This window comes from Physella acuta, unplaced genomic scaffold, assembly GCF_028476545.2.
Source record: "Physella acuta isolate Inbredline_101_S28 unplaced genomic scaffold, ASM2847654v3 ptg000094l, whole genome shotgun sequence".
Taxonomy (NCBI): Eukaryota; Metazoa; Mollusca; class Gastropoda; family Physidae; genus Physella; species Physella acuta.
In genome coordinates, this window is record NW_026731614.1 from 733,745 (window position 1) to 746,326 (window position 12,582).

At 35.3% G+C, this 12,582-nt stretch overlaps 1 protein-coding gene across 1 annotated transcript; it reads left to right on the forward strand.

The window, feature by feature from the left end:
• The first annotated feature begins 1,302 nt into the window (after window positions 1-1,302).
• On the forward strand, window positions 1,303-4,661 carry LOC131929468 (uncharacterized). Its single transcript, XM_059285706.1, has 5 exons — window positions 1,303-1,786; window positions 2,984-3,061; window positions 3,517-3,567; window positions 3,691-3,741; window positions 4,228-4,661. Exons 1-5 carry the CDS (start codon window positions 1,303-1,305, stop codon window positions 4,659-4,661), a joined length of 1,098 nt encoding a protein of 365 aa, XP_059141689.1.
• Window positions 4,662-12,582: the final 7,921 nt, after the last annotated feature.

Here is a 12,582-nt window from a genome sequence, read left to right on the forward strand (position 1 = left end):
TGTGTGCTTGTGTCTGTTTTTCTTTTATGCAGTACTACACCTTTCATCCGATAGCTATGAAACTTTGGTAAGTTGTTGAGAATACTCCTGGAAAGATTTCTTCGAAAAACGTTTTTTTCAAATTCGCAGGAGTGGTGCCAGGGCAGCGCGCGATTCAATTCTTCTCTATATTATGTATGTAAAAATAAAAGTCGATTGCGGTTTAACACCGTTCATCCGGGCGTCATGAAACATTAAGGAGTTGATTGAAACACTCAAGGAGAGGTTTGTACAAAAGAAAATAATTTAAAATTTCTTATGAGCGGCGCCCGGGTTGTGCATTTTTTTAAATACACATTTAAGCGCCCAGAGTTCCAGAGCGACTATTATATTCAGCGGTATAACTGCAGCAGGCGCAACCACCGGCAGTACGTCGATTGCGCGCCCCGGTGCGTCCCGCGCTCACCTGCGAGCACCATGGCGCCTACGTTCGTTTTTAAAAATAGGCTATACACTTTAGACACGGTGGGCAACAATACGTTCATTTAAAAAAAACGCGATAGGCTATCGATAGAATGTGTTGCTAAAGTCGCTCACTAAATCGAATTAGGTGCGTCCTCCGGCGTTTCTGCATGGTGCGATTTGTCGCCCAGGGCTATTCCGTGAGCACTAAGCGCCTCCTTAGTTCTAAGGCGCACCCTACTATACGACATTCGATGATTAAACCGACCTAGGGGCCGTACGCGGCGCCCCTGCGGTAGTGTAATCGGGTTCACGAGAACGCCACTGTCCGTCCCCTACAACTAGATGTTGAGTGATTAACGGTGATATTACGGTAAGTGATTAATTTACACTCAAGGCTTTCATACGGCACGCCATGTTGATAGGCGGTAGTTTAGGTAAACCCGTGCCCCGATAAATACGATCCAAGCACATGCAGCGTTTACAATAAAATAACTCAGTTTTAGATAACAAGGAAGTACATTGAAATAGGGAGTAACTAAATATCCTAATAGAATAGCGAGTGTTTATTGTTTATATTTATTAGCATATCGTTCATTACCGAGTGCTGCAAACTAATACATTTATAAGTTAAACAAAAAATAATTAATTATTGTGCATCGAGCTGAAGAGCCGCATCTTGACATCAAAAGAGCCGCATGCGGCTCGCGAGCCGCAGGTTGCCGACCCCTGCTTTAAACAGGTTGCATTTTAAAATACATCTTCAGACGTTTTTTTACATCTTGTTATTTAGTCTGGAACATTCCATAATACTTTTGAAACGATTGATTAAATATAAATTGATTCTTACTTGCCTGTGTAATGTCTCCTACAGCTGAACTAGACCCACCAGTTGAACGTAAAAAAACACGAACAGAGAACTGGAAAGACGAAGAAAAAAATGAACTTCTCTCACTGATAGAGAGACACAAGAGAGAGATAGAATGTAAAGTACGAACCAGCGAATGTAAGAAAAAAGTAAAACAAGCCTGGGATGACGTCACACGAGAACATAGAGCAAAATACCCGTCACGTGACCTACAGAAAGTGAAAGAACAATATCAGAGGATGAAATCTTTGGCTAAACAAGACATGAAAAGGGCAAAGAGAGACCCTCATGGCAGTAGACTTTCTGGTTTTACTAGAAGAATATTTGATATTTGTCCTGAAGATTTTGTAGACTTTAAGGATCTTTTTGATTCTGAATTAAACACTGGGGATACAACAGAGCCAGACCAAGTCACAGATGTGGTTGATGGAACAAATAGCGGCAGTTTTCAGCCGTCTTCTAACCTTAATAGTGAAGGTAACATTTGTGTTGAGATAAAGCTTTAAACATTAGCTAATGTAACAATTAGAAATGATTTGTTAAATCTTTGACCTTAAAGGAGTTAATTATTTTTGTTGCTTTATTAATATAGAGCTAACAATTGATAAATGAATTAAACACTACTTTTATAATATGTGTATTTAGGTGTCAATGTAGATGCAAATGTAGCTGTAGAAGAAAGAGATGCCATAGAATAAGGTATATTTATTTCTCTATAGTATAGACCAGGGGTCTCCAAACTTTTCAGCCCGAGGGCCGCCTTAACTATCAAATATCAGTTCGCGGGCCAGAATAGAGTTTCTTCCATGCATCCTTTGGGGTGGCTGTGTCCACCACGCCCCCCCCCCCCAAGAAATCTAATTTATATAGAAATATAAACACATTTTAAATGCAACCCCCCCCCCTCCTTCCAGGAGAAAAAGTCTGAAAGAAACACTGTCCAGCCGACAACACACTCAAGGTCCAAGTCTGTTCTCCTTGGGCAAACACAAAAGCCCACCCGCCATTTTTTGAACTTGTCTCTAAGGAGGTAATTTGCTTCCAATTCAATGACCTCCATCTGCAGTTCATCTGGGCAACTGGTTACATTTGCTTCAAATGGGTTTTGAAGCAGTATCACTTCTTCTGCCTTTGAATCCTAGCCAGAAAACCGTTACTGAAACTGCAGCTGGAGGTCTTTGATGATCTTGCATGCAAATGATGTGGGGAACTCAGCTGTTGCTTCGGCCATGAAGACCTTGCACAGCTGAGAGTGCGTAATGTTGTTGCCCTGTATTTGTTCCAAAAACATGGAACAGCTGTAAAGTGACTCTATTTGAGTCACAATGTTTTCATCAATGTTTGCAACACGGAGGGCAAAGTTATTTATACCCAAAGCTAGATTTTCAAATTGTTTTGAATTTTCTGGGCAAAGTACCTCAGCCACTTCCAACAAACATTTTCCCCCGTGAACAACAAGATCTCCGCGGGCCGATGAAAGGACCTCGCGGGCCGCATCCGGCCCTCGGGCCGTATTTTGGAGACCCCTGAGTATAGACGGTTTAGAGATGCTTATAACATATATAATCGTTAAAAAGTAATTAAAGAAAATGTTTTCATTCCTTTTTTAGACACATATGCTTGTTTCAGCGTGTAATTGAAGAAATTGTGTTTAGTCCTCGCTATTCTCAACAGGTCACCAGGATTCGACGGAAATTTACATTGAACATAACATGGATGATTATGTAACCTCTTCAAACTCGCAAATTGAAGGTAAAACAATATCTGAAATCGATTAATATAATATTTTAAAATGATAAATATGTAGAGCTCAAGTCCAAAATAATTTTAATTTCTTATATTTATAAGTTAAATCGTATAGATCTAAAATATTTTTTGGATAACAATATAACTTGATTTATTAAAATGTTACAAATTTATACAGTATATAAAATATCATACCCTACACTGCATACATTATGCCCTTGCCAATATTCACATGCCCTATCCAACATTAACTTGCCCTAAATAAAATCCACATGCAATAGATTACATTCCTCTATGCCTTAGTAATCTTTTTAAGTCCCAGCAAATATCTTCTGTGCCCTAATCGACAGCCTCTTTACCCTACCCTGGTTAGCCCAACGCACTTGTTTCACTTTATGTCTATACTATATACAATACACATTTATTCTGGTATCTAATTATCGTCTTTGCATGTACTTCAGTTACAGCAAATTTCAACGAGAATCAAGAGGTTACTCAGGAGCTGTTTTACGGTATGATTCTTATTATATCTAGAATTCATAAAATGTATTAAGAAATTAATTCTGTAAGTTACTAGCGCTATCTACTTAGCTGTTATATTGATGTTGAATTGATTTGTTGTTGTTGAATGACAGATAAATTAGACCACGTCTTAAATAGTGGAGACATTTTATTAGACCTACTAGGTCGGTTTTTTTTTCATGTTGATAAGTGTGTACTATAAGGACGATACACTAATGGACCTGAATTATTTTCACACACAGGTACAGATGTCCAAGCTAAAGAAGAAGCCATAGACAGAATCCAAAACCAGAACATCGAGATGGATCCTCAGTAATTTTATTTTAATTTGTACCTCGGATAATGATTAGATCTGTAAGACAGTTTATAATTTACATCACTGGATTCCACTTTATGACACGTGACCATAAGGATGACGTGTCAGGTTTTCTAAGGGGCCATCAACATAAATTTAGCTAAAAATAATTTACAGTATCGCATTTAAACACATTTTAATGGTGATAGTATGTATTTTTCCATTGTATATTATCGCTGGTCGTTTTCAAACAAAAAGTTCCACAACAGAAATAAAATGTAATTAGTGCTTTAGACAGACATTTTTTTTTCCTAATAAATTCAAATAACCATTTTAATTTCTCTAACACTAACAGGCGTCAGATGGAGGAATTCGCTAACACAGAAGGGAAAAAAAAAATCTCATACATCTACACAGGTTAGACACGGATGTAGAAACTTGAACAAAAGACGACGGTTTGGTGACATTGATGAACTGGAAGTAGATGAACGGAGGATAAAATTGGAAAAAGAAAAAGTGGATTTGGAAATAAGTAAATTAAGAATGAGAGAGAAAGAAGAAAAAATAAAGCAAAAATCAGAGAAACATGATCTGGAAATACAACTAAAAAAACAAAAACACGAACAAAGAATGAGAGAAAGAGAAGAGAAACTGAGAATGGAGATAGAAAGACATGTGCTAGAGCAGAGACTTTTAGAACAGAAGCTTCACAAGGAAGAAAGTAAAGGGATGTTGACATCAAGCCACGAGATACTGGATGTAGTAGGACCCAGCTATACACAGCTGTAGGTCAAGGCATGTTTTTGTTGGGCAATATTAGACTGTCACATCTCAAAAACTGTCCATATATTATTACTGTGGACTGGGACGCTTATTTTAAATCTTTAAAGAGGTCGATCGAACTCTTTATAAATCCAGAAAAAAATTATTTTATCTCTAACAGTACAGTGTAAATATATTTAAAAGTCTATAGAATATTAAACAATTTTTAATTTGCCCAGCTTTTATTTCGTATTATAATGAATTCAAATGTTACATTGTAGGAATTTAAGTTTAAATGTTTTTATAATTTCTGCTATCTATTAAATTAGTTACTTATTTTATCTAAAGTCAAAGTAAGATTTTATCTTATAAATTTTCTTTGGAAAAGTATAATAATTTAGATATTAATAATGCAATGCTAAACATCGCTGAAAAATAATGTGTAAATGTTAACTGCAAAAATGCTTAAAATAATTACTTTTGTATGAGCATTATATGCATTGATGTAGGTTCTAGAAATATTTTTAATGGTGTTAATATTGTATTAATTGTTTAATTATCTTTGATTCATCATAGCATTTATTTCGATTTCAATATCTTTCAAAGAGCAAAATATGTTTTGGAAAACTATTTAGTTCATTTATTTAAATCATGCATTTAAACAGAAAATGTAAAAAATATATTATTATTTATATGTAATACAGAGTCCACTAATGTTAACAACTTAAATTGTATCGCTAAAGGTATTTTTTAAAAAAAATTATTATGTTTTGGTTTTAAAAAAAAATTGAATTTTTATTACTTCTTTTATTGTTATGACCATAGAGTAACAAATAAATATGTTACAATTTAATTACTTGCAATATAAATGAAATAAAAAAAAAACACTAGTTCTACTTCGCAATCTATTCTTTGAATGGCCTGTGAAAGAAGTCACGCAAGGGACATTATCCCGATGGCTTTGAGAGCCAAGTATCAATTTTTCAATTTTAAAAGTAATCTCATAATTTATTATTTTGAAAAAATAAAAAATAAATGTTGTTTTTTTATAATGGTAACAATAGTTTGCATGGAGGTATTTTCTCACATTGACCATTATTAAAATGCAAAAAAAAATATTTCTACAACGAACAATAAAAAAGTAATCTTAGGTAATGGTTGGCGTGGTGTAATGTGCAAAAAATAAATAAACCGGGAGTGATCTCCCCTAAACTTTCTCGAATATTTTTATATGAAACAACAGGAGACGACAACCCGGGATATAGACATGATTTTAAATCCATTTTAAATAATTAAACTTTTTAAAAATAGAATAAAATCTCGAAGAAAAAGATTATTGCACACCAAGTGAACGCCAAATAAAATGTGTATAATAGTGCGGAAACAATGAGCCGCATAAAAAATATTTTGAAAATAATACTAGAAGTAACCCTTCTACTAGTATACTGATTGTCGCCTACTAAAATGTTATGACAGGCCTACACTACAGTGTAAAATTCATAAATAGAAGTGAGCCCCTTGTGTTTAATGGCTTACTGTTTTATATCTCCTGAATAAAATTTACCAAAAGATCTATATTATATGCTGAAGTATGGACTATTACTAGTCTACGGATATAAAATCCGTGCATACTAGTATAATAGTGTAGGCAAGACAATTTTCTGCAATACATATAACATGGGGTGGGGGGGGGGGATGGGCGGCATGCCAGTTTAGGCGGCCCTCAGTTGAACATAATTTAATAATTTTTAAAATTTTGAATTGAATTTTCGTACATTTTTACCTTGATACTTGGTTTGTAAAAAAAAAACTGTCGCTGTAGTACGATTATTTTATTTTACAGTCACTATACCTCGCTCTTCCGCAAACATTAAATCCATTACACAAATTCTAGTGTAAAGTAGAGGCACAACTTCAAATTTAATGTCTTTGTGACTCGTTGCTCCAGTTTGATAGCCCAATAGAAGACACGTAACAGTCAACCGATGATCCAAAGTGTATTGTGAGCGATGGGGCAGGTGGTGGGGGACCGAATAGGGGGCTCAAAAATTGTCGTCAAATGTATTTATATATTTTAAAAAGTTATATATAAGAATTTTTTTTAACCATCGCATATGCTGAGTTCTATTTCCCCTGCAATCAAACAAAGGTAGTAAAGGTGGGTAAGTAGTACCCCCTAAGGAAAAACATTAATTGAAAAATAAACTTCAAGTTTATTTTTGTTTTGAAGCAATCTTTATTGTAAATCGGACCCCTAAAACATGGCTTCAATGCGTAATTATTAACTAGAAAGGCAGGATAATTAAGACACAAATTTACAAAACGGTACTTCCTACCATCATAGGGGTCTAAATAGTACCACTAGCGTGGCAACGAAGTACCAAAGGATATAAAGACGATTTGTTTAGCACTAATGTGCTAGTTTTTATACAGCAATTAAAATTTAATTGTATAACCTTGCTGGTCGCAAAATGTTCAGTTCTACGAGCAAACATACTGGTCGAGGTAACCCTTTGAACTCGCGATACCTCTTTTTTGGTCCGTGTCTTAAAACCCTGTGCCCCAGCAGACCAATAAATCGGTCGGAGACACATTACCCCATAAAGACTGTCCGTACATAAAACTAGGATAGCAAATAGAAGCATAATCGACTCGTGGTGCATTCCTGTTATGTCTGCGCCCACAAAAACATTTTTTGTTTTGTTTATCATTTGTAATATTAATATACAACAAAAAAAATATTTGAAAATTCCAACAATCGTCATTCTACCAAGATCTATGTCCACACCTAGCTATGTTTGAAAAAAAGGGTCTACCCACTGGAAGGGCTTGTACAGTGGCGTAGGCAGGGGGGGGGGGTATATATATAAAAAGTATGAGGGGGGGGGGGTGCAAATCGAAAGTTTGAGGGGGGGGGGGAGCAAATCGAAAGTTTGAGGGGGGTGCAAATCGAAAGTTTGAGGGAGGGGGGGTGTACATCGAAAGTTTGTCCCCGGGTAAAAATTGGAACTCCTCTTGAGACGATCCTGTCTACGCCACTGGGCTTGTATACCAAGAACTATCGGCGATGATTCGTGAGCACGTGCCAACTAAATAATATTAAAAAAATTTCTTTTAGTTTAGACTCTGTTGTGTCTACATTTAATCGAGGAGAATGGGGATTTAATTGAAGAGTTGAGAAATCTTTGATAACAATTATTTAAGTTTCATTTAGCTAATCGTTATTTTTCTCCGGCGAACTGAAAAGTATATTCTTCACTGTATTGGAACCTTTCTTCAATATGATCCTAAACAACTTCTCTGTATAACCGAGGTGCTTTATGATACCTCCATTTCATGCAAAAACATATTGATGATAGAGAAAATGTATGTGCATAAAGTTAATAAAGCTTTAATAAGTTAAATACGAATAAAGACAAATAAATAGCATTAACGATAATGGGTGGCTGTGACGGATAAGTAGTACTATTAGTACTTCTTACCCGCCATCGTATGGTACTCTTTAGCCGAGTTTGATTACAAGCGATTTCCGATTCACGTTTGTAATCCTCAAAATACAAAACTTATTTATTTGATGAAGTAGAGTGATTTTGTCTTCACCTTATAACGTTTAAAACACTGCACGCATATCATCTACGGCACTGCACAGTTAGAAAGACATTACAACAGACATTGACAGTAACCAAAAACTGACTTAACACTTTTCTTTTACGATCGATTCAGCTATTGAGTGGTCAGAACATATATTTTATCATCTAGAACAGGGGTCTCCAAACTACGGCCCGCGGGCCGGATGCGGCCCGCGAAGTCCTCTCATCCGGCCCGCGGAGATCTTTTTGTCTAAAGAAAAATCGTTTCTTGGTGATGGCTGAGGAACTTTGCCCAGAGAAATCAAAGACATGCCTGGAAGAAACTGGCCCCCAAACTGAAATTTGATAGTTATTGTGGCCCTCGGTCTGAAAAGTTTGGAGACCCCTGATCTAGAACAATTTAAGCAAGTTTCAGGTGAAGCAAATTGGTGGTGGTACGAGTTGTCGGCCGGTACGGGTTACCCAACTTTACCATATATATATATATATATATATATATATATATATATATATATATATATATATATATATATATATATATATAATATTTCAATTGCTGAAACACTTAAGTTACATCGTAATTATAAATATACGTTTTGCTTGTTTTCTTATTTGCATGTTAACGTATTATTATGTCCTTCTCCTTTTATAGGCTACATCTATCTATTTTATAAAAATATACAGATTTTCACACGATTTTCAGACTAACTGGTAAACGAAAGCTTTTCTAAAATTAATATTGGTTGCGTTAATTAAACTGAAAAGTGAGCTATTTCTTAAAATCACAGTGTTAAATTTAGATAGCCGAAGACCCCCCCCCCCCCCCACACATACACAACGTAGGTTATTCCCGTTAGGTTATTTAAACATTCAAACGCTAATAATAGTTCTTTAGGCATTCGGTAAGTAACTTCGGATTTTCCCTATTGCCATAGAAACTCAGCACGCGCCATTTTATTTCTAGTCTGCGACCGTCGTAGTTGAAAGCAAGCCAATATGGCCGACTTATAGTCCGTGTTGATTATTTTAGTTCGATTACCATAACTAGTTATTATTTGTGTAAAGACATTGATCTGAAGGTCTGTGTGGCTTAATATTATCGTGTTCATAGGTAGGAAAACATGTTTCTAACTTAACTAATGATCTCACAATACTTGTGAAGTATTATGCCAGTTCGCTGAACATTTATCCAACAGTTTTGACATACAACCCCGTAACCACTTAGGTGTAGCAGAACTGCCTTCAATCACGGTTTCTTTGTACTTACAATAGTTCGCTGCTATTATAGAAGAAAGATACGCATCTAGTTATTGTAATACTATTTAATGTAAGTGGCTATTTAGTCTTTAAGTATAATAAACATTATTAACAGTTATTTATCACATTACCCAACCCTTCAACCCCACCCTTTAAAAACACAAAAGAAAAAACAATCCGTAAATTTCATTAAAACTCACATAAAAACAACCTAAAAGTGCCATAAACTGTTCGTTAGTTAAATGGCGCATCTATACCAGTCCATAGATAAAATGATGTAGAGCACATATGTTTCAACGACATTATCAGTATGTTATAAGATTGTGTAATTAAAACAATGTCCAGCCGCTTTTAATTAAAAAACCAGCAACTCACCAAAACTGTACATGTTTATACGGTGAGAAATCAAACACTAGGGAATTTTAGGCAGTTAAAAACCTGGTGGTATAAACTAGATAACACCCACAATCGCAGATGTTTCTTCAGCAAAGTAATTACTGTAGCTGCGACAACAATGAAATTACCCTAGGGGGTAGGGCTGGTTAAAGTAGGCTATATATTATAATCTATCCGGGGACAGTCATTTTTAGAGTACATACTTTGAATTAACCGGGGAACGGTCAGTGGTTAAAGTATGTATTTTCTATCTAAGTTATATTTCTATTTAAGATACATTAAAGAAATGTAGTAATGTTTGGTTTTCCCGAACAGCAACCAAGCGTAATTAAAACAACATTTTTATCAAGGAGACTAGGCTACAGTTGCTAATCCAGCGTATGTTTTAAAGCAAATGCTAAACGCTAATCTGTTTAATCAAATTTAATGCTATGATACATTTTTATAGCTTATGTATAGCTATCACGCTGCATATTTTGAATTTATATAATTTTGGTTGGAACGTTGTTGCAAACATGTTTAATTTTCTTTTTCTTCTTCTTCGTGCTTAATTAAAGTGTTGGAAGGGATCCCCTCCAACACAATTAAATATACGCGTCAACTGATTATGCGTCATTCAGGCCATTGACTTCGATTTCAGCCTGCTTTTCTTTTTGGATTTGCTTCCATAGCCTTTTTCCGCCCAAGAACGAACTACATGGCAGCAGTTGGTTGATTTTGGAGTTGTCTCTCCTAGAAGAGTGGCTGTCCCCAGCTAACGAGCCTCATCTGCTAGAGGGACGAACTCGAGACTTTTCGGTATAGCAACCATGAACCGACTCGACCACGCCGACTTATTTTTAATCGATTATTTTTAAATATGTTTTGAAATTGTTCTACACGCAGTTAAAAAAAAGTAATTTGTTTTTAACCCTTTTATAATATGAACCATAACTGTTTGGTTTGGATTAAATCGGCTATTTCCAATAGTCTGTCAGTTCTATAGTTTTCGTTACTATGATATTACTATCATACTGACTCAGAAAAAGATAATTGAACACAATTACATTTCAGTACTATCACAATGGCACATCAAGAAAACTTCAGTTTTCATACACAAAATGGATGGAGTTTTACTCCGATTACAGGTAAGATTATATTTATGTACACATACATCAACACATTATATCTTCATAGTCGCTTACCTTACAAGTGATAAACAGATCCATATTGACTAGTAATATGGATTGGTTTTACTATTTATATAAGTTAAGTTTACAATAAGTATCAAAGATTTATTGGTAGATGCAACTTAAAATATCTATTTGATTTTATACAAATGTTAAAATAAAATAAAAATTTAATAAATGAAAATTTGGAAGGAATAGACCCATTTTGTAACAAATGCATTGTGCATCATTGGCATAGACAACACAGATAGAACTAGTAGCAACATCCCGATGTTCAGCCTACATCATCCATTTCATCCAATAGATACAGCTGGCATAACTCTATGGAGTCAACATTCAGGTATTGGATTTGTTTCTTCAAAATGTTTGAAACTAATGATATGTTAATGAGTGTTGAAATAAACTACTTGTCTCCATGTTGAAACATATGCTTATTCACACTATATTAACAGGTCAAAAAATATTGTTTTATTGATTGTATTTTTCTGGTGTGGGTGTTTTGGTTTTAGATACGGGTAGATAAGATTGTTAGACTTAGAGCAAATACCCAAAAGTCTCTAGGATTAATATATTTCTTTTAAAGTGTAGATATAGATTAAATATTAATAAATATTAACGTTTGGTATACCCACAGCTGACAGGTTCCTATCAGGTGACCTACTACGTGACCTACCACGTGACCTACCACGTGCTGGAAGATTTGAAAGTCGTGACGAATGTGAAGTTCTACTAGACGACATCAAATGTTTACAGTTAACAGAAGACTCGTTTAGTGCAGTGTCTCATATCGTGAGTGAAAACAAACATTTGATTGGAGATTTTAAACAAATTGTGGATATACGGACACGAGGAACCAGACAAGAGTATTTTAACCGTTGTAAGCAGCTGTACAGGCTTAAATACTACTGGAGAATACAAGATGATGATGAGGTTTTAAAATTCCAAGTGTTGAGTCAATTTTTGTTTCATCTGAACATTATCCCAGAATCTGTAGCTGAATATCGACGTGCTGATGTTGACCAAGTAAAAGTTGATCTTAAAACTCTACACAAGCTGTGGGGTTGGTTGTGCTCCTTCAATGTACAATGTACACTACAGCTGGCTGCATATAATGACGTTATTTCAACATTGATCGAGTATATAAGGGATCATAATTATTCGGACTTTCAAGATTGTGTGGTAATTATTCAAATATCACCTCTGTATTTTGTCTTTGTTCAGTAGCATCGCAAAATGGGGTGGTGGGGGGGATTGGGGTAGGTGAGCAGTTTTTTTTTATACTGGGTGACGCCTTGTAGGGGTCGACAACAATTTGAAAAGTCGTAAAAGTTCCTGTCAAAAATAAATAAATTAAAATAATAAATCTGTATGGAAGAGCGATGTCTAATTTTTAAAACTACGTGGAGCATGGGGTGTCACTCTTAGTTACAGCACGTATGACACAAGACCTTGTGACGTCACTGTTGTTTACAATTTCGGTGTTTGGTGTTTACAGCATGACTTCTCCATTCACATAATTGCCAAATGATATTTCCC

Coding starts and splice junctions, on each gene's coding strand:
- LOC131929468 (XM_059285706.1), top strand. CDS start 1,303: ATGTCTCCTACAGCTGAACTAGACCCACCAGTTGAACGTAAAAAAACA. Junction 1,787..2,983: donor TTCTAACCTTAATAGTGAAG/GTAACATTTGTG, acceptor TATTCTCAACAG/GTCACCAGGATTCGACGGAA. Junction 3,062..3,516: donor TTCAAACTCGCAAATTGAAG/GTAAAACAATAT, acceptor CATGTACTTCAG/TTACAGCAAATTTCAACGAG.